A 23,429-nucleotide genomic window follows, 5' to 3' on the forward strand; every position below is an offset into this window, starting at 1 on the left:
ACTTTACAGGATAAGTTTTTCTGCAGGTGAGCAGCGGTAGCCACACGTGCCAGCGTTCACGCAACCCGTGTGGTTTGATTTACTACAAGTCCACTAGAGAATGTCGATGGCCAGGAAATAACTTGTGACTTACAGAAACTTAAGAAATACTGTCATTAAACTGTTAGAATTTTTACTATGAAGGTGTGGATTCATGATGACCTCATAAAATTTAAATATTATTTGCTATTTTTGCTAGCTTCGGAGGTGTGCAACCTTTCTTAATGATATCCGTCTTGAAAATGGGTACATTCATCAAGGAGGAGACTGTGCTGAGCGGTTGCGCCTTTTCGGCAGCATGAATATGCCGGTACTGTTTTTGAATGGGAGGAATGTCGGAGCCATTCGACTGCCATCGCTGGACACCAAAGGGGCCATTGTGCTTTTTTGCGCCTGTAATGGGCAGCATCTTCACAGCCCCGCTTTGTTTAGCGGAAAGGTCAGTGCCGTTGGACGGTCTGCGGCTGGATGGATGCATGGCTTGAGGAACCCGCAATAAGAAGAAAGGAGCGTCAGCGCAGAGCGCCGATGCGTATGTGGAACTGTTGCGGCTTGGAATTGAAGCAAATTTATGTGGAACAGGAGATGTGAGACAATCTCTTTTCGTCAATGGATGCTACAGCTGCGTGTTTGCTTTCAACATTTAGCTTGTAGTTGACATGCACATTCCACCATGATGTCCCTGATCCACTGGTGGAAAGACGCTTTGATCCTCTCCTCTTTCATCTAGAACTGTTTCATGTCATCACAAAGAGGGTACAGCAAGTCCTGAAGAATGAATGTCTCTCTGTGTCTTTGTTTTGTCATATTGTCTCTATGCTGTCATATTATTTGTTATTTAGGTTTTTTTTGTTCTTTTGACTTCAAGACGGCGCCGCGAGAGTGGCTGCCTTTCCAGCAGCTCATGTATTTTGTTTTTCTACTTTCATTCCTTTCATCACTTTGCTGCTGTGAAATGTAAATTTCTCCACTGTGAGACTAATAAAGGCATATCCAATCCAATCCAAATCCATTTCTTCTCCTCCATCAGCCATTGGGGGTTGACAAACTATTAAATCAACAACAATATATTTGCTTATGCAGCTCGCTACAGATATAGTGTGCTAGCTCTGGCCAGTCTGCTCTTATCACCAGTGGCTAGAGATACTAAGATTGGCTCAGTACTAGCCAATCATGTGCCCTGCCAATCATAATTTGTGTAAACTTTGACAGTCGGCAGCGCCTTGCAGCTGGCCTTGGGTTGCCAACTCGAAATATGATTGGTTAAAACAACAGTTTCATCTGCACTTATTTCATGCTACATGGTCTACACCAGTGATTTTCAACCACTGTGCCGCGGCACACTATTGTGCCGTGAGAGATCGTCAGGTGTGCCGCGAGAAATTATCCAATGCCCCTTTTTCAAATTAATTTTTTTACAAACATTTATTAATCATTTTCTGACAATATTATTTCATTGTCCTGTGTCCGTGCTGAAAAGACTGGGAGGGTAATTTCATATTCGTCCGTGTGGCAACACGTCACTGATGCCTCTTTCCTGCGAGATGGTTCGTGGTGTGCCGCAAAAAAATTCCAATGTAAAAAAAACGTGCCCTGGTTCAAAAAAGGTTGAAAAACACTGGTCTACACAACTGATTGTGAAGGCGTCCAGGTAGATGTCTCACCCTGGTAGTTCATAGATTGCTAATACTGTACCACAAATTATTTTTGCCCAGTCTTTCCCAAGTAAAAGTAAAAAAATGGCAAATAAAGAAACCTTAAGCCACAGGTGTCAAAGTCATGGCCCGGGGGCCAAATCTGGCCCGCCACATCATTTTATTCGGCCCGCGAAAGCAAATCTAGCATGTCAAGTTCTGTGATGCTAGCTAAAGTCTGAATCAAAATTTCAAATTATCATATGTAAATCACAGTAGCAGTCAGTATTCTTGACTTTAAAATTGAAAAGTAGTTATTAATTTGTAGTGCAGATAATATGTCCTATGTGGAGGGGACTAAACGTTCTAATGGCTTCCCCAAATTCATAACGGCCCTCGAGGAAACCGTAACTATAATGTGGCCCGCGGCAAAAAATGACTGACACCCTTGCTTTAAGCAGTTCTATATTAAACGTCAAACTTGAAATATGACAATGCTTTAGCATAGTGATGTGCTGAGTTGTCTTCAATTTAGTGGTGCAGTTAATGTCCTGCCTACAATAAAATGTGAATATCTTCAATTTCACAATTGTGTAGTACAACACATTTGTGCTTGCAGTGCCAGACTCGTTATGTCACACATCCTGGTCATTGCAATGTTGAAACGCACACTATTTGTAGCCATTTTATATATGTTTTTGGATTACAGTCAGTTCAGTCATTTGTTATTCTTTCACATATAATTTTCCCCCATTCCCTGTAGTAGTGCGCCATGTCTGTGGTGAAACTGGACGAGTGTCGAGAGAAAATTCGCAAAGAGTTGAACAACGTCGTGGACTTTTGGCTGAAATACTCGCACGACAACGTTTATGGGTATTGTGTTCATCCCTGCTTGATAATGAAAAGTATTAACCCGTGTATTGATGATTAAAAAAAATTGCTACGGCCAGTCCTTTTTGTTTTTTATTTCAGGGGCTTTTTTAATTGTATTGGAAAGAACGGGGCGGTTTATGATGAGCTGAAATATGTCTGGTTGCAGGGAAGACAGGTAAGCCTTCATCGTGGATTTGTCAAGCATGTACCACACATTTCCATTGTCGCCTTGACGAATGTTATTCTTTCCCAGGTGTGGATGTACTGTCGCTTGTACAGAACAATGAATAGATTCCACCGGCCTGAAATACTTGATGCAGCCAAAGCAGGTATGTGCGCTACATGGATTTACAATAATTGACATCTAAAATGTCACAACGACTGTATGTGTAGCCTTCCACTATCTTGTGACTTGGTTTTGGTTCTTGCATTTGCACAACCTGACTACGTATAATTATTGGCGTTGTTATGATTCAATTATTGATTGATAGTGCCATTGATTGGTTGTGATTCACTAAGTGCAGTGGAGGTTGTACCACAACAGTTTGAAACTGTCGCAGAAGATGCTAGAAAGGCAAATCTACTGTCTGATGATCTTGTTAGGTCAATGTAGCCAGAAAGTCATGAATAGTTTTAGCAAAGGTCGCAATTGCAAAATAGGCATGTATTCACACGACATGGTGAGGAACATGTTTCATTCTCATCGTGCTGCTGGTTACTGATAGTCAGTAATTTATCAAGTGCTTTTTGTTCCAGCTTCTGCTGTTGTGAAAGTGTTCTTACTGTATCGATAAAGTTGAGTTGACTATCTGCTGATACGTTGTGCAAGTGTTGATTGCTGGAATTGAAACAAGAAAATTGTCAATGCGACATCGCTGCAAGATCCCTTTTGAGCATGACTCATTGGTGTCAAAACCTTATATTTGCAGTTTCAGTATGGCTTAATAAGTGAAACATGGTAAAGTCATCGATGTAAAAATCACACTTCTGTTTGTACTGTCGAGACACACACACTCACAGTTGGAGAAATGATATAAATACACCCATGTTATGATGTCAGATTTTTGCCATATAAAAAATAAATTTACCTCAAATAAATATTTTCATATTGTGGAGGGATAATAATAATAATAATAATAATAATAAATAATAATAATAATAATAATAATAATAATAATAATAAATTTCATTTATAAGCACCTTTCAAAACTCTCAAGGACAATTTACAGTCACAGGATAAGATGTCCAATCTTTGGTAATGTCAGAGTTGTGCCACGTTTTCTCCGAAATTCTGATTGTCTTTCCTGTCTTCCAATGTCTTACTGTGGTTAACTCATTCACTGCCAGATAATGTCCAAAATATGTGTCCACTCCATTGCCAGGGTTTTTGTCATTTTTACTCAAATTCAAGGACCCACAGTATTTTGAGTTTTAGGGCTACATAAACATTCAATGCAGCATAAAAAAAACCTAGGCTCTCTTCTCTCATCAGAAAAAAAAGATTTAATTCCAAAATTATAGGGCTCTGGAGTAATATGAGGTGCAAGTGAGGGCAGCTGTACAAAAGGCAAATGCTGCCCCCTCGTTGAAAGGAAAAACATTGCCAGAGGCCTTAAAGAGTTTGTCAAATCTCTTTATTTGTTGAATGGTGGTTGTCAAATCTCCCAGGGAAGTGACATGCAGATGTCTCGCAGAGCTTGATCGTGGCGTGGAGTCGAGCAAGTCGTGCTGTGAAACTACGTCCGATGCTGAGCACGTCTCTGGGAGTTGCGTGTGCGTCTGTGTCTGAGATATTCTCTGCTGCTGTCCCGCGACGGCTGCTCCTTTATACTGTATATAATATAGCGTGGGAAAAGTGTCAGGCTGAGATTCCCATCAAAGCCGTGGTGCGCACCTGTGCCGCCACAGGGCTCCCCTCCTGGATCCAAAGTCGGTGAAGGCGATGAAGGAAAAATGAAAAACAATTAAAAAAAACGTCATTCGGAGAGGCCAGGCACAATGACGGTCGTCACCGGGCATGGCGGGCGTCGGTGGGGAGGTGGCCAAGGAGGTTTCGGTGGTGGCTGAAGTCGTTGTACGGGAGCACGGCGACGAGTGCTCGCGGAGTCGTTCGGCTGGGGTCGGTCGAGTAGGGGAATTAATGAGGGAGCGTGGTGTTGGTCATGCTGTCGGGCACGTACAGGCTGGTCATCGGCGACCGTGACGTTGATTGCGCTGCCGAACATCGTTAAACATCTTTTTGCATCATTTTGTTTTGGTTTGGACTTCCTGATACGTCATCCTGCCTGCCTTTACATGATGTCACATCCCATTACGTCACATCCTATTGCGTCGCACCCTGTCCATCATATAAATGCTCTCCCAGTCCGCGCTTCTCTCTCTCTCTCTCTCTCTCTTCCTTCCTCCTCCTCGGCCGACACCCCGCGATGCCCCTGCTGTCTACAAGATTAGACTAACTTATTCTGTCCAACACCTGGCTTCCTGCTGATTTAACGATCCTCTGCCATCAACACCCTGAAAAGTTATGAACCAAGAACGAACGATCACGATAGACCCATTAACCACGTTACAGTGAGTTGCAATGTGTTCGGGCTGATGAAACCACTTAAGATGATGCGTTTGATTTCTTTTTTCTCTTGCGTTCCAGGAGGGACTTTCCTTAGAAAGTTTGCTCGTGTTTCCAGCGATAATGGTCAGATGAAGTGTGCGTTCTGTCTAACACGAGATGGTAAACCAGTGAAAGTACAGAGGACCATATTCAGTGAGTGTTTCTACATCATGGCCTTAGACGAGCTGAGCAGAGTCACCGGTGACAAGGACATTCAGGTACAAAGTCAACATTACCATTCACTCATTCACTGCCAGACATGCAAAAATTTGTCTACTCCCGTGCCAGGGTTTTTGTCATTGTCACTCGAATTCCAGGACCCACAGAATATTGAGTTTTAGGACTACATAAACATTCAATGCAGCACAAGAAACCTCTTAAATTATATGGGTCTGGAGTGATATGAGGTTTAAATGAGGGTGGGTGTCCAAAATACAATGCAATACATACATATTGGTTTATACAGCACTTTAACAACAACTGAAACTGGAACAAAATGCTAACATGGAAAAAGGGAAATGCTTTCCCTTTGTGGAAGGAAAAAACACATTGACAGAGGGCATGGCCAGTGCGTTTTCGGCAAATGTCCTTGAGAGTTTTGAAAGGTGCTTATAAATAAAATGTATTATTATTATAAAAACACATTCGTGAATGGCGCTCTGTGATATTTTCAATTCCCAAATAAATCTGTGAATGGCAGTGAATGAGTTAAGAGTATTATATTCGAATTATTTGGATCTTTCATTCATTTCTATTTTCCTGTACTGTATACTGTGCGTGTGCATTTTTTCTTTATGCGAAGAAACAGACAGATAACTGTCTTTTTATTGAATGAATTCAACTGAGATTTCACTGTGTGAAACCAAGGGTGGTCTTGCTGGTTTTTTATGTATTTTTGTTTAGTTTTGTTTTATAGCAGGGATACTTAATGTTTTTGATTTTATTGATCAAATGTGTATTTGTACCTCTGTATACATTTTACTGCCGCCATCATCAATTAAGTTAAACAAACATGTCCCTTAAAGGACAACCGATGCCTCCTGACAAGTTGTGTCCATAATTTGTAAAATCACTTCAAATGACTTCTACTGAGCGTCTTTTACAAAGATTCCACCACATATAGCTATATTTTACGTTTTAAGACTGTCGCTGAATATTCAGGAAGTCTTGTTTTCGAGTTGATGACGATGCCTGACCTGACGTCACGTCTGGAACGCCCCTGACCGAGAAAGCGACACACAATGCATTTTGGGTACTTTGTATGGTCTGAAAACTTCGTGTTGATCCGTGTTGATGGCGAAATTAGAAGGAAAACAAATAAATAACGTGATGGTGAATCATTGTGTGTTGCACCAAGAATACTATTTGATATGAGTTGACACAAATTCCCGGCAGACAAATCAGCCCATTTCCAACGGAGCTTGGGCGCTATCTTGTGCATTTTCCGGGACGCTATATTGGAGTCCTGACGGCTCAATTGATACGGAAGTACTTCTTTAATCGATTGCAAACATTTATGCTTTCCTCTTCAGAACTATTTGAATTATATTCATAACTGGATGAGTAACAAAGCATCTTTTCCAAATCTGAAGCCATTGTTTTGATTCTAGAGTAAGGCACGACGTCCTGGCGTGACGTCACGAACAAAGCGGCGGTACCTTCTGAAACTGAAACTTTCTGAGGTCATTTTGAAGTAGTTTTGGGACACTTTAAGTCATTTTTATTGGTATTTTTCATTTGACTAAAAATATCAGCCTGCATGTTTTGGGTATTTTAGATGCTATAAAACGTTTTTCTGATGTCAGTTAGGAAACTTAAAGTGACTTAAAGTGTCCAAAATCTGCAAAAAATTGAGCTGCGAATTGGGCATTTTCAGAAAGTCCCGCCCCCCTTACGTGATGTCACGCCAAGACGTCTTGCATTGCTTGTGAATCAAAACAATGGCTTCAGATTCGGAGAACATGCTTTCTTGTTACACATCCAGTTATGAATATGATTCAAATAGTCCTGATGAGCAAAGCATACATGTTTGCAATCGATTAAAGAATTTATTTGGGCCATTTTGAGGCAAACGGGCGGGTGGGAATGTCTCACCCAAGAAGAGGCAGAAAAATGGCGACCAGCTCCGGTGAGGAATGAATCAGCTCGTTTCCACAGGCTGATACTATCTTTCCATGGAGTTTGCCTCCCTCTGCTGGCAGCTTTTGGGTGTTAGACATGGTTTAAAAAAAATAGTACAGCAAAATACATTGACGTGATGGAAAGACGCTACAATGCGTCTTTTTTACGGTGTGGAGGCGGTCCTTTTCTGACGTCACGTACAGACTCATCACCAACTCAAACACAAACACAAGACTTCCGAGGACGTGTAGCTCACACGTGCGACGGAGGAGGACATGCACTCCTGAGTGCTTCCTTTCATTAGGACTGCTGAACACCAAATGAGCCCTGAATACATGTGAGCAACTGCAAGATAACGTCTAATCGTCTCTGCTTGATCTGAGACCAGATAAGATCTACAATGACTAAAAGAAAAGGCAGGGCTACAGATGCTAACACCAAAGCTAACGTCAGCCCTGTACCCATTAATGCTGCTACTACAGGATGTCTCATCTCATCTCTCATCTCATTTTCCGTACTGCTTATTCCTCATTAGGGTCGCGGGGGTTGCTGGAGCCTATCTCAGCTGTCTTTGGGCACAAGGCGGGGGACACCCTGAATTGGTTGCCAGCCAATCGCAGGGCACACAAAGACATACAACAGTCACTCTCACACTCACACCTAGCGACAATTTGGAGTGGTCAATCTGCCTGCCATGCATGTGCAAACTCCACACAGGAAGGCCGGACCGGGATGCGAACCGGTGACCTCTGCACTGTGAAGCCGGTGTGCTAACCACTCAACTACCGGGCCGCAGGATGTGAAAGTGAAAATACTGTTTCTTTGCCTCCTTTATGTCATCCAAAAGAAAGTCACGCCATGATTGTTGCTAATATGCACGATTACCTGGGGGGTGAACCTACTGTGGCTTCCAATGAGAATGTGGTGGGAGATTTGTTCCCTCCGCTTCCACTCTCTCCTGCGGCTACCTCTACCACAGTTTCCTCCCCTACTTCACCAGCAGCCAAAATAGCTCGCAATATCCGAGGTTCTACATACTTGGCAATAAAGATGATTCTGATTCTGATTCTCAAGACCTCATGGCAATTCTGCTCGCTGAATTTGAGTCTCTGCGGCAACTAATGAACACAAGAGCTGATGCCCTAGAGCAGCGGTCGGGAACCTATGGCTCGCGAGCCATATATGGCTCTTTTGATGATTGCATATGGCTCGCCGATAAATATTGCATATTATAATACATATTGTCGTTTTTTTCGTCGTTCATTTCCCGTTGGGGCTGCAGTTGGCGGAAAGCGCCATTTTGATTGGATGACACTGACCTAGAATGGCCGAAAGCGCCATGTTGATTGGATGATAGTGGTCGTCATGTTGAAACAGGTAAACGCCCAACTAGTGCACTTCACGCCCAACTAGTGCACTTCAGCGTGAAAGCACTGGAGCATTAGAGGAGAGAAAATGTTCTGATTCTAATTTGCAATGAAACAATACCATCGATGAAACAGTCGAATGTCAGTGACATTTTAACAAGCCCCATGTTAACGTAGTAGATTGCAGATAGCAAGTGTGGAAGCTTATGAGCCGTGTGCAGGCTAGCTAGCAGTAACTTCGCCTCTGGACCGGCAAATTGAATTTCATTCGGATCGTTTTCCTGGATTTTTACCAAACACGAGGAACGGAAAACCATCCATGTTAACGGTGAGTACTATCACAAAGTTATTTTAAATAATACATTCTGATATTTTGTTGGAAAGTGGCCGCGCGTGTGCGTGTGTGTGCGCGCGCACGCGAGCGTTTGTATGTGTGCGCGCGCGCGCGTGCGTGTGTCTCTCGCTGAAAAACATTTCTAAATATTTTACTTTTATGGCTCTCTTAGTCAAAAAGGTTCCCGACCCCTGCCCTAGAGGCTATGATTAAGATGAACTCAGTGACTATTGCAAAAGTACAAGCAGAGAGTAAAGAAAATACAAAACAAATAAATGGCTTGAAAGTTTCTCTGGACCAGATGCACGCAGAAACGGTTGCAATAAAGGATAGATTGGGAAAACTGGAGTCTCACCCATGCAGTTTAAACAAAGACATGATAAACCGCATTTCCAAGTGGGAGACCTATCATTGACGTTGGAATCTTATCCTCCATGGATTGGAAGAAAACAACCAGCAGAATATCCGCCAGGAGACCATACAAGTACTTCAGGGTGTGCTGCCTGAGGCCAAGGACAAGATCCCTGGTGTGGTGGACACCATCCATCGCCTCGGCCCGAGACGCCCAGACAGCTCCAGGAGTCGCCCTATAATGATCCAGTTTGCCTTCAGGATCCACAAAGAAGCCATCTGGGCAGAAGCGAAAGCGGGTAACTCCTTCCTCCAGGCTAAAGGTCTTCGGCTGTCCCTTGACTTCCCACCAGAGGTACGTGAGAGGAGGCGTCTGTTGTGGCCCCAAGTGGACAAGGCCAGAGAGGAACATAATCAGGCCCATTTTGTGGGAGGCCGTGCCTTTGTGGATGGGGTTGAGATCTTACCTCCTTGATATTTAGGAGCTTCTGACTGACTTAACCTCTAAGTATCCTCCAATACCTGTAAATAATTTTTGATTTACCAGGCTGTTAAGCTAATAGTATTAAAAGAATAATAAATAATTAATAAAGCAGTTGCTCTCGAAATAGAAATTGAATATTCTACACGTTATGATACGCATCATACATTATAGGCTTATTATGTTTAAATGTACTACTTTTGGTTATTCAGCAGTCCTTAGTCTCAATTTCTTTTTCAATAGAGACTGTGCTTCACCAAACCTTTGGTGTGAGCACTTTGTTTTTGAAGTGATCCCGTGGATTGCTGTTTGAGTTTTCTATATTTAGTTCTTATTAAAAAAAAATATTGTAATTTCTTTTATATTTTACTTTTCCTCGCTTAATTTTTCACTTATTCTATTTTCCTTGTCTATTTCTTACTGTTCTCATCCCTATGTCCCTTTCCCTTCTCTCCCTAAATGCCAGGGGTTTAAGGAACTCCTTGAAAGGCAAAGCTGTATTTTTGTTTCTCAGAAAATTTAAGTGTGATTTCTTGTTTTTGCAAGAAACTCATAGTACAACAAATGACGTCAGTCTCTGGAAAAGTCAATGGGGAAGAGACTTATGGGGAGCACACAGGTCGGAAAAAGCAGCCGGTGTCACAGTTCTAAAAGAAAATTTCTCTGGGGAAATTATTTGTCATGACAGTGACCCGGAAGGTCACTATATCATACTTATGTTGGCAATCTCTGATAAAAATGTTATTATGATGAATATATATGGGTACAATTCACGTCCTAAAAATATATTATTGTTAGAAGAAATTGATAAAAAAGTTGAGTACTGGTTAAACAAATATCCAACTGCCTATTTAATTCTGGGTGGTGATTTTAATGTAGTTATGAATAACAAACTAGATCGACTTCCACCACCAAGTCAAGCAGTCTCTAATCTATACCTCATCACCTTCATGGAGAAATACAACCTATATGATGTTTTCAGAGAAAAGTTTCCCTCTCTAAAAACATATACTTGGAACTCTAAGGACCTTTCAAAACAATCTAGACTGGATTACTGGTTGATATCTAAAACAATCTCTGCGGACCTCGTTGAAGTAGACTACCACCCAGCACCACTGTCTGATCATAAAATAATCACACTTAGGGTAACCTTGACACCAGTTATGAATATTCCAAAGGCTTTATGTTGGAAGCTGAACAATAGTTTGTTAGCCCATGATGAGGTAAAGGAAAATATAAACAGGTTAATAAAGTCTCATTGGGACACAGCCCTTCTTCAAAACTCTTTCAGCCTCCAATGGGAACTTCTAAAATACGAAATCGGTAAATATATGAGGAAATATAGCAGCAATTTAGTGAAACACAGAGGAGCGGAAGAGGACAATTTATGTGCTCAAATAATGTCTCTTTCCAGTCAATCAGCAACCCTATCTGAGGATGATCACGCCAAGTTATCAGACTACCAAGATAAACTTGATGGTATATATAGACGAAAAGCAGAGGGCGCATTTATCAGATCCAGGAGGCGTTGGCTGGAAGAAGGAGAAAAATGCTCATCGTACTTCTTTAACTTGGAAAAATGTAAATCTAAAAAACAAACCATTGACACATTAAAAAATTATAACAAAATTGTTTCAGACTACCACAAAATCTCCTCTTTCTGCTCAAAATTCTATGGTAACCTATGTACTTCCAACCATATGCAAGCAGAGCCAGTGTCAATCTTAGAATCCATTACGTCCAATAAAACTATTAGCATTAATGAGAAAAAACGATGCGATCAACCAATCAATCTAATTGAAGTGCAGGATGCAATTAAGAAGCTCAAGATGAATAAATCTCCTGGAAATGATGGGCTTACTTCAGAATTGTATAAAACGTTTTCTGACCCTTTGGCTCCTTTCCTGCTCAATGTTCACTCTCTTAAGGTCTTATATCGCTCATTCCAAAACCAAAAAAAGACACATCATCTCTTGAAAACTGGCGCCCCATCTGCCTATTAAATACAGACTATAAAATTTTAGCCTCCATCCTTGCAAACCGAATTAGAAAATCCTTACCGCATATAATTAGTGAAACACAGTCAGGCTTCTTGAGTAAAAGACACATTGCCAATAATGTTCGTCTTGTATTGGATATTCTTGATTATCAGGAACTTATTAACCACAATAGTTTTATTTTATTTTATTTCTCGATTTTTACAAAGCTTTTGACACTTTGGAACACCGTTTTATTTTTCAATCACTTAATAAGTTTGGTTTTGGAAACTACTTTACTCAGGCTGTTAAGACGCTGTACACCACAGGTGTCAAAGTCAAGGCCCGCGGGCCAAATCCGGCCCGCCACATCATTTTTTTCGGCCCGCGAAAGCAAATCAAACTTGTTAAATTCCATGATGATTGCTAAAATCTGAGCCAAAATTTCATATTTTTGGATGTCAACCACAATAAAAGTCATTATTCTTGACTTCAGATTTGAAAACGAGTTACTCATTAATTTGCTGTGTGCTCTATATGTAATATTTGAAGGGATTTAAACATTCTAATGGGTTCCCCATATTCATAACGGCCCTCGAGATGAAAACATAACTACAATGTGGCCCGCGGCAAAAAATGACTTTGACACCCCTGCTGTACACCAACTGCAACTCCTCAATACTGCTTAAATATGGTACGTCCCCTCGCTTCAACGTCTCCCGTGGCATCCGTCAAGGTTGTCCCATTTCTCCCTATTTATTCTTACTTTCAGCACAAATCTTATCACTGTTGGTCACTGAAAGCGAGGTCCAAGGTATTGAAGTAGCGGGCAGGCAGGTTGTGATTAGCCAGGTGGCAGATGACACCACACTCTTCCTGAAAAATTCTGAGCAAATTCCAAAGGCCATAGCTCTGGTTAAAGAGTTTTCCAAAGCGTCAGGTCTTTCGCTTAATATAAATAAATGTGAGTTGTTAGCTGTGAAATCATGTAATGAGTCTATGCTATACAACAGCGGTCGGGAACCTTTTTGACTAAGAGAGCCATAAAAGTATTTAGAAATGTTTTTCAGCGAGAGCCACGCGCGCGCGCGCACATACAAACGCTTGCGTGCGCGCACATGCGCATATACAAACGCTCGTGTGTGCGCGCGCGCACACACACACGCGCACGCGCGGCCACTTTTCAACAAAATATCAGAATGTATTATTTAAAATAACTTTGTGATAGTACTCACCGTTAACATGGATGGTTTTCCGTTCCTCGTGTTTGGTAAAAATCCAGGAAAACCATCGGAATGAAATTCAATTTGCCGGTCTAGAGGCGAAGTTACTGCTAACTAGCCTGCACACGGCTCATAAGCTTCCACACTTGCTATCTGCAATCTACTTCTCGCAGAAGTATGTCGATGTTAACGTTAACATGGGGCTTGTTAAAATGTCACTGACATTCGACTGTTTCATCGATGGTATTGTTTCATTGCAAATTAGAATCAGAACATTTTCTCTCCTCTTATGCTCCGGTGCATTCAGGCTGAAGTGCACAACTTGGGCTCATTTAAAGGGCCGTTTACCTTTTTCAACATGATGGCCAATATCATCCAATCAACATGGCGCTTTCGGCCATTCTGGGTCAGTGTCATCCAATCAAAATTGCGCTTTCCGCCAACTGCAGCCCCAACGGGAAATGAACGACGAAAAAAAACGACAATATGTATTATAATATGGATTGGATTGGATTGGATTTGCCTTTATTAGTCTCGCAGTGGAGAAATTTACATTTCACAGCAGCAGAGTTATGAAAGAAATGAAAGTAGAAAAGCAAAACACAGGAGCTGCTGGAAAGGCAGCCACTGTCGCGGCGCCGTCTTGAAGTCAAACGAACAAAAAAACTAAATAACAAATAACATGACAACACAAAGACACGGAGAGACATTCATTCTTAAGCACTTTCTGTGCCCTCTTTGTTACATAAAGCAGTTCCAGATGAAAGAGGAGAGGATCAAAGCGTCTCTTCACCAGTGGATCAGGGATATCATGGTGGAATGTGCACGTCGACTACAAGCTAAATGTTGAAAACAAACATGCAGCTGTAGCATCCATTGACGAAAAGAGATTGACTCACATCTCCTGTCCCCCATAAATCAGCTTCAATTCCATCCCGTGACAGTTCCATATACGCATCGGCGTTCTGCGCTGACGCTCCTTCCTTCTTATTGCGGGCTCCTCAAGCCATGTATCCATCCAGCCGCAGACTGTCCAACAGCGCCGACCTTCCACTAAACAAAGCGGGGCTGTGAAGATGTTGCCCATTACAGGCGCAAAAAAGCACAATGGCCCCAGAGCTGTCCAGCGATGATAGTCGAATGGCACCGACATTCCGCCCTTTCAAAAACAGTACTGGCATATTCATGCTGCCGAAAAGGCGCAACCGCTCAGCACAGTCTCCTCCTTGATGAATGTCGTGGTCAAAAATGCTGAAAAACAATCCGTATCCGTTCCACACGACGCACAACAACACAAAGTGACAAAAGAAAACACAAAAACAAGACAAAAACAACAAAAAAAGCAAGGCTCATCAGAGCACTTGCTGACGGCTGCCTACTCGGGCGCCATCTTGGACTCCAACGATGTAATATTTATCGGCGAGCCATATGCAATCATCAAACGAGGCATATGTGGCTCGCGAGCCATAGGTTCCCGACCCCTGCTTTACAACATACCTGTTAAAAATCAAGTGACGTACCTAGGTGTTGTCATAGCCAAAGACGACGAAGAGCGTTGTCATCTGAACCTCGATCCAATAATTGATAAAACCAAGAAGCGCTTTAATCACTGGTTACAAAGGGATCTATCATTAAACGGAAGAATACTGCTAGCAAAAAGTGAGGGAATCGCTCGGTTTGTATATCCTACAATGGCTTTAAATGTGGATCCAAGTGCATGTAAGACAATGGACAAAATAATGTATAACTTTGTATGGAAAAATAAAACTCATTATATAAGAAACTCAGTCATATCCAGGACGTTAAAGGAAGGAGGCCTAAATTTTTTTGGACTTTACTTCTCTAAACTATACGTTTAAGATTAACTGGCTGCGTAATTATCTGTGTAGCCCTGATGCAATCTGGAATTTCATTCCAAAATCCATGTTTTCCCGATTTGGTGGTCTGTCTTTCTTGCTGAAATGTAATTATAAGGTTGAAAAATTGCCTGTTAACCTATCAAAATTCCATAAACAAGTTTTATTAGCCTGGTGCCTAATGTATAACCATTCTTTCTCTCCGCATTCATGTATGATCTGGAACAACTGTCATTTTGTACAAAAACAAATCACTGTTTTTGTCGAGATGGATTGACTTGGGTATCATTTATGTAAAGCAACTTTTTAACACAAACAATGTTTTAATGAACTATGCTGAGTTTCTCAATACGCATCAAATCCCTGTGACCCCCAAGGACTTTGCCATCATTATGGATGCCATCCCAAGTGGTATCATAAGCCTGTTCAAGGGTCACCCCGCTACTCCCGACAGACCACCGCCAATTCCAGTGACAGAAACTGCCCTGGGGAAACTCTGTTTCTCATCAATTGCTCGAAAGCGGAACCGTGCAATTCGACATTTGTTTCAAAAATCTTTTGTGACGGTTCCCTACGTTGTTCATCACTGGAGAACGTATGTCCCAAATATCCCATGGGAAAAGGTTTGGAACCTCCCATATAAATTTTTCATCTCAAACAAACAAAGAGAAATAACCTACAAACTTTTGCACCGTTGCTATCCTGTTAAACATAAGATACGGTCCTTACAGGATATATCTTGTACATTTTGTGAAGCTGAGCCTAAAATTGCAACTCACCTCTTCTGGGCTTGTCCCGAAACTACTCTCTTCTGGAAACACTTTGTCAAATATGTTCAATGTAAAATCACTTATCCGTTCATATTTCATTACAAAGACATGCTGTTTGGATATTACAACAAGACCAACGATAAATATTTTATTATTAATGTATTAGTTTTTCTTGCCAAACATCATATTCATAAATCTAAATTTTGTGGGAGGAAACCCCTATTTGTAATATTTCAAAATGAAATGAAACTATATCAGAAAACAATTCAACCATCTGCCGACCCAAACGCTATCAAAACACATGATTTGTTGATGAAATATGGCATAGGATGATGTGCTTGCCGATTTATCTGGTGTTCCCCCCCTCTCTTTTTTGTCAATTTCACTATGTTGTGCAGACTCGATGAAATGTTAAAACCCCTGGCACCCACTCCCCCCTCTCTCTTCTCTATTTTCTTCTTCTCTCCTCTTTTTTCTTTTTGTATAATGATTATCTGTCAGGAACTCCTATTTCCTGTGCGATCAGGTACTGTCTCGTACGCGATTATGTCACCTAATGTATGTTGCCAACTATTTGGAAAATATCAAGTATGCAGAAAGATTTTCTGAGACACACCTCAGATTTACTTCTAGAAGCTCCACGAGCTATTCAAAACCAATTGTTTTGTTTACTTTTGTTGTGTTTTGTTTGCAGTGTTGTTTGTTTCTGTTGCTGTATGTTTGCATGCTATTTGAAAAAAAAAAAAAAAAAGACTTCCTGAATGATCAGCGCGAGTCTTAAAAACGTAAAATATAGCTATATGCGGTGGAATCTTATTAAAATACGCCCAGTAGAAGTCATTTGAAGCCATTTTACAAATTATGGACACAACTTGTCCGGAGACATCGGTTGTCCTTTAAGCAACCATGGAAACCAAATTATGACATCACTTTCTCTGTTTTTGAAATTATGATTCCTTCTTTCTCAAAGATGTAGCCAGGTGTGTGTAAATAGTGACCAATCTATCAGCCTAAACACCATGTCATGGAAATAGAAATAAACATCAGTGTTGACCGTTCCATGATGAACTAGGCTGAGGCGCTCAGGGGAAATATAACTTGAGAGGGTGTATTTTACATTCCTGTGCTTATTTGCAACTGGATATTAGGAAAGTATCAGTGGGTTTCCCAGTTTTCATTCAAAAATACTGTATATATTTTAAGATAGCAGAAATGCTATTTGCAAAAGCCTCGAGGAGGTAACTAACATAACATTTGACTGCTTTTCTTGTTCCCAGCTAGAGGCTGAACAGATGTTGGCGCAACTCATATTCTGGGTTCAGGTTGACCCAACAGGTTTGGGCCGACCCATTCTACCCGGTGATACAAACACCAACAGCATGGCAGTTCCAATGATGCTGATGTGTCTTGTGCAACAACTCACTGAAGGCCGTGGTCAGGAATCAGTGCTGAACTACAAAAAGTTGAGCAGCTGGTGTGTGCAGCAGATTCTTCAACATGTCCAGGTTTGGATTGGATTGGATTTGCCTTTATTAGTCTCCCAGTGGAGAAATTTACATTTCACAGCAGCAAAGTGAAAGGAATGAAAGTAGAAAAACAAAATACATGAATAAGATCTAATTTAATCGCACCTTGTGTCCTGTATACTATCGTATCATGCAAGTCATTTGAAAATCCTCATTTGCTAGTTTTGTCGACAGTTATGAATGACTTTAGAATGGAATTGTATTATGACGTTTCTGAAAAACAAATGTTATCAAACAAGTAAATGTTCAATGTTAGCTTGGCTTGCGTTTGTTTATATTGTTTAATCATTTTAAAGGACAACTGACACAATTTTTTTGTTTCTTAACTGACATCAGAAAAACGTTTTATAGCATCTAAAATACCCAAAACATGCAGGCTGATATTTTTAGTCAAATGCAAAACACCAATAAAAATGACTTAAAGTTGCCCAAAACTGCTGTTGCGGCACTGGTGCGCACCGTGGCTTTGATGTGATTCTCAGCCTGACACATTTCCCACGCTTGGAAAGTATAAATGCGCAGCCGTCGCGGGACAGCAGATGAGAATCATCTCGGATCCAGACAGACACGAAGCTCGCAGAGACCCACTCAGCATCGAGTTTCACAGCACGACTTGCTCGACTCCATGCCACGATCAAGCTCTGCGAGACATCTGCGTCTCATCTTCCCTGGGAGATTTGACAACCACCATTCAAGAGATTTGACAACGAACCTACTTTCGACTACCATTCTACAAATAAGAGAAACACCAAACTCTTGATTGGCGAACCAGCCAGCCCAATCAACTCTCTGAATGAAAAGGCCCAGATTTATATATGGCGCACAGGGTGTGACGCGATAGGATGTGACGTAAGGGAAGGCAGCATATGACGTATCAGGAAGTCCAAAACGTAAACAAAGATTACAAAGCGATGTTTAAAGATGTTTACATAGCGAATTACCCCAACTTCTCCCCCCTGATGAACATATCTAACATCGGTGGAGGTGAACAGAAAGAAGAAAGAGAAAAGAAAATCACAAAGTAGAACAATCACAATGGAAACAATTTCAAATTAAAGTCATGTCTTCAACAGATCCCTGGAGCAGTGTGAAGTCCCATCCTGCTTCAAACAGTCTACTATCGTCCCAGTTCCAAAGAAACCAGCACCCTCGGGATTGAACGACTATAGACCTGTTGCTCTGACGTCTGTGGTCATGAAGTCCTTTGAACGCCTCGTGCTGAACCACCTAAAGAACATCACCGGACCTCTGCTAGATCCTCTTCAGTTTGACTACCGGGCAAACAGGTCTGTGGAGGATGCAGTCAACATTGGACTGCATCACATCCTCGACCACCTTGACAACACAGGAACCTACGCAAGGATCCTGTTTGTGGACTACAGCTCTGCGTTCAATACCATCATCCCAGAACTCCTCATCCCCAAACTTCTCCAGCTTGGTGTGTCCCCCACGATCTGCCAGTGGACCCTCAGCTTCCTGACAGGACGGACACAACAGGTCAGACTGGGAAATATATCATCCACAACACGAACCACGAGCACTGGAGCCCCGCAGGGATGCGTCCTCTCTCCATTGCTCTTCTCTCTCTACACGAACGACTGCACCTCAACGCACCCAGCTGTCAAATTCATAAAGTTCGCAGACGACACCACGGTCATCGGTCTCATCAAAGACGGCGACGAGTCTGCGTACCGACAACAAGTGGAGCAGCTGGAGCTCTGGTGCAGCCGTCACAACCTGGAGCTGAACACGCTCAAGACAGTTGAGATGATGGTGGACTTCAGGAAACATCCATCACCACAGCTACCCCTCACACTATCCAACTGCCTGGTGTCAACCGTTGAGACCTTCAAGTTCCTGGGAATCACAGTCTCCCAGGACATGAAGTGGGAGGTCAACACCAACTCTATCCTGAAAAAGGCCCAACAGAGAATGTACTTCCTGAGGCTGCTAAAGAAGCATGGCCTGCCACAGGAGGTGCTGCAACATTTCTACACGGCTGTCATCGAATCCATCCTGTGTTCTTCCATCACCGTTTGGTTCGGGGCCGCCACAAAAATGGACAAAATCCGACTTCAACGGACAGTTAGGACGGCGGAAAAAATCATTGGCACCGCCCTACCCACTCTCGAGGACTTGCACACTGCAAGAATCCAAACTAGGCCGCGGAAAATCCTACTGGACCCTCCGCACCCTGCCCACCACCTTTTCCAGCTACTCCCCTCAGGCAGGCGCTACCGATCCATGCGCACCAAATCCAGCAGACATTTAAACAGCTTCTTCCCCCAAGCCATTAACTCTTTGAACTCTTTCAACAGTAGCCAAAATGGAACTGTATAGTGCCACTTAGCAGTTTTTTTGACAACGATACTAGTGCAGCGTGTTCTACCGGAAACCAATTCCTTGTGTGTTCTACATACTTGGCAATAAAGATGATTCTGATTCTGATTCTGATTCTGATGTCATTCGCTACAACATTCAAATCTTCATGGCATCATGATCACCAGGACGACGAGGAGGAACTAAATACTTTGTAGCAATTGTCGCAAGCAGGCCCCAGGGTGTGATACGGATGAGCTGGTGACTGGGAAAGAGGGTGTGATCTGTCGACGCGGCTTCAGTGACGTGCATCGGGAATCTTCTTGACGAACGATGTCCTCGCAAATCCAGATGAAGCTTGTCGCTGCTAAGACGGCTAACAGCTCCGCAACCGGTCCATCCCACGTTGGTGTGGTCCACGTCATTCTCTTCAGACCGCAGCTCCGTCCTGTGAAGAACAAAAGAAGACTTGTGCCAGGTCACATGTCGAAAGGATGGTTTCATTGTACACATCACACTTTCTTGACGTTTCTTTCCCTATCGAAGTATGTCTCATCGTTTAGGCTCTGCAATGCATTCTCTCACAGAAATGGCAGCCATTTATTGTTAGTGGTTAGTGAGTCTGCATTTCTGGAGGGCACGACTTTCTTGGGGAATGACGTTGCAGCCAACATCACTCATTGTGAAGATTTTGGTAACGATGATCTGAGCTATCGTCACTCCCCCCTGTTGAGACATGAATTCTCAATTTGCCAACTGGGAACGTGTTTGCGCAGAAAATACGATCCATCCTTGACATTGCACAGATTATCAATTTGTATAAAACCATTTGTCAATCATTGTTCCAAAATTTTGGAGGCCAAATCTTGGCATGTCTCTCAACACCCGAATGGGAACCAATTCATGTGGCCTGTACCACGTAAACTTTGGACGCATAACACAGCTTCTCCTGCTGTTACTCATCTGCTGGCACCCAAGCAAATCATATCTGCAAATTTTTCGTGGGGTAGACATTTGCATGTCTCCACATTGTTCGGGTGGAGGACAGCCTTCCACAATTCTTCAGCACAAGTTGAGATGGTCAGCAACATTATGGCAATCTGCGTAAATGGTCATCATACTCGCCTTTTGTCATTCAGTTGTAGGGCACCAGTTGACAGTCAGTTTCGCTTCTGCATAGGACATCCATCCGCGCAACCCAGCTTCATCTCCGGTCACCCTGGCACGGATGCACCAGGAGTTCTCCCCTTCTGAAGAACCTCCTTCTCCCAATTCTGAAAGAAGCTTGTTAGCGTGGAAGCGCTATACAATATATTTGATTCCGCCTGAATCTCTTACTGACACTGGCCCCCACTCAACTTATCCATCAATTTCATTCTTAACGGCGAGAAATTCCTTTAATGTGCACTGTAGTCAATTACTTTAATGTGCACTGCATTTAATTCATAATAATAATAATTCGTAATCAAATCAGTCTCGACAGGTTACCATGCCTTTTTAGTCGTAACTATAAACTACTTTTGAACTGACAAATGCCATCACTGTACGCAAAGGCAGCCAGAAGATAATTTAGCATTTGCGGCTGTCCTAATAAACGTTGGATCTCCGCCATCGCACCTCCAACGTTGGATGTCTTTCGTTCGATCAAGCCCAATTGTCACAATTTGTCGCTCGTTAAATGGTTGGATGAGAAATATTTTAACAGCATTCTGAATGTCTACACCCTTGGAAATCAAAACTATTATCAATAAGGGCTTTGTCATCGATCCCAAATCATTAATTGGGTATGCCAAACTCTAGATGTGTAAGTGAATTACACCAGCCGTTGCGGCTTTCCTTTGTCGGATCTCCTATGACAATTGAAACAGGGATTAAATTTTGTTTCCAAAAAACATCAAGAATCAAAATGCAGAATCAAAAACTGTGATTCAGCAGTGTCTGCGCCTAGAACATCACAGGATGGGTGGATGCAAATGTCTTGTGCATCTCACAGTTCATCAATTCGTCCTGCAAATTTAACAATTTCTCAACCCCTATCCCAGCTCTGTTTGCGAATTGTTGCGGTTCACATGATCTAAATAAAAAGCATAATGAAAAAAGTCATCAAATTTTGCAACTCAACCTTATCCAATTTGTTATCGTCATCAAATTAAATATGTACATGGTATATATTAATCAAATCATCTGTTCAGTGACTTCAGGGGAATGACAATTGTCAGGTCAAAACAAGTGTAATAATCATGTCACAATCATTATCTTAATAAATCTATAAACTTTTATTTTATGAAAAGTCCAACGATATCAACTGGTGAATCTCTTAAGTAATTAATCACCAGCGAATCAAGCAACATTTACCTTGCCAATTCCATCCAATTCGAGACAAATGTTAATGTTAGTCTAATTTACTATTTTATTCACTTTTTCCAATGCAACTGTCATTTAATACAATTTCCATATCATTTTGCATTCGCCCAAATTAGGATTTCAAAATTATTTGTCCCGATCGCAGACAAAAACATTGGAATCCTGACTTCAAGGTGTTCAATTCTCTTAGTGAAAACACTTTATCCAATCTAACAAAAACACTTTACTTTTGCTTTCAAATTCACTCAAGTTCGGCTTCTGTTTATTCATTTGTTTGTTGGCTTATTTATATATATATATATATATATATATATATACAGTAAAGTCTCGTTATATCGATATCGGTTATATCGATAGTACCGCTTATTACGATATAATTTCTATGAACGCAAGGAGAAAATTACATGCCCGCAGGTTCGGATATATCGATAGTCCGGTTATGTCGATATTTTTTCTGACTCCCAAGAATATCGATATAACGAGACTTTACTGTATTTTTTTACTCAGTCTAATTTGCCTGTCTATTTAATTTAGTTTTTTTTTTTGTTTCAAGTGGACAGTATTCATCAAAGTGCTATGGGAAAAATGAATGTTATGTCATTCATGAAGAAGTCCAACTGGCGGCATGGTTGGGCAACTTTCCCGATGAGACAGGATAGTCGTCTGCACGGCACCCCCATCGAGTCCTCTTGTAATGACAAGGCAGTCTCTCGTCCTGTGAAGAAGAGAGAACTGGGCGGCAGAATTACATGCGGCAAGAACAATGTTTTTTGCACAATACATTTGTGAATGTTAACGCAAACCTTATTCATTTTATTTCCATTTTATTTACCTATTCGGCGAACAAATCAATTTGCCGATCCTAGAATGCGGCTGTGAATTTACCCCCCCCCCCCTCTTTCGGGCAGAGGAGGAAGGAGGAAGGACTGGGCTACCCGCTCTCTCTGGGCAGCCCACCCCCCCTTCGTTTTAGCAAAGCTCGCACAACGCACGCACATACACAAATACAATGCACACACATACACGAAAGCACACAATGAAACGCACAAAAGGGAAGACAAAAGACACAAGACAACGGACAAAAGACAAGTCACGGACAGACGGCTCCTCCAAATGCCCCCCCCTCCCCCCTCAGCCAACCCCTCTCTGTCCCCACGGGCTTCCCTGGGAAACCCCGTAGTACTGCATCAGCTAGCAATGCTGACAATGCGCTAGTGTTGCTGATTGCATTAATGTTACGGAAAATCCACGATCTATTGCAGCTGCAATTAAACTAAAAAAGAATACATAATCGTCCGGCTCCAAATTAATAAATCCATTTTTCGCTAGCCCTTGCGCGTGGGTCTCAGTCTTAAGCCCTATCGTCCGCCGAGCGCACGGAATCCGACTCTTAACCCGTACAAGCATTAAAGAGGCTAGCGTAGTAAGTCTACACCCACAGAGCTTGGCGAGAATTGGTCTACCTTACCACATTCACCTGCCCTCAAGCTCGCCGATGCGCAGATTAACCGTAGTTAGAATTCTTTTGGCCGGAAGAATTCCACAATACATTCATTCAAAATAGCTGCATGCTAGCGGTGCCATTCA

The 23,429-nt window shown here is 42.0% G+C and overlaps 1 protein-coding gene across 4 annotated transcripts in view; it reads left to right on the plus strand.

Annotated features, from left to right (window-relative positions):
• renbp (renin binding protein) overlaps positions 1-23,429 on the plus strand; it is a 51,506-nt gene that overhangs the window by 14,446 nt on the left and 13,631 nt on the right. Inside the window, exons 2-6 of one of the 4 annotated variants that reach the window (XM_089003300.1) lie at positions 2,437-2,546; positions 2,646-2,721; positions 2,800-2,875; positions 5,194-5,372; positions 16,911-17,138. In XM_089003300.1, the coding sequence (XP_088859426.1) occupies positions 2,446-2,546; positions 2,646-2,721; positions 2,800-2,875; positions 5,194-5,372; positions 16,911-17,138 (660 nt within the window). In that variant the 5' untranslated portion in view covers positions 2,437-2,445. Of the gene's footprint in view, positions 1-2,436; positions 2,547-2,645; positions 2,722-2,799; positions 2,876-5,193; positions 5,373-16,910; positions 17,139-18,232; positions 22,597-23,429 lie in introns of those variants that run through there. The other 3 variants (XM_089003308.1, XM_089003317.1, XR_016115865.1) reach the window with 3 other exon arrangements.

The sequence above is a fragment of the Hippocampus bargibanti genome, linkage group LG01 (genome assembly GCF_051943395.1).
Source record: "Hippocampus bargibanti isolate YZ-2025 linkage group LG01, ASM5194339v1, whole genome shotgun sequence".
Classification (NCBI taxonomy): domain Eukaryota; kingdom Metazoa; phylum Chordata; class Actinopteri; order Syngnathiformes; family Syngnathidae; genus Hippocampus; species Hippocampus bargibanti.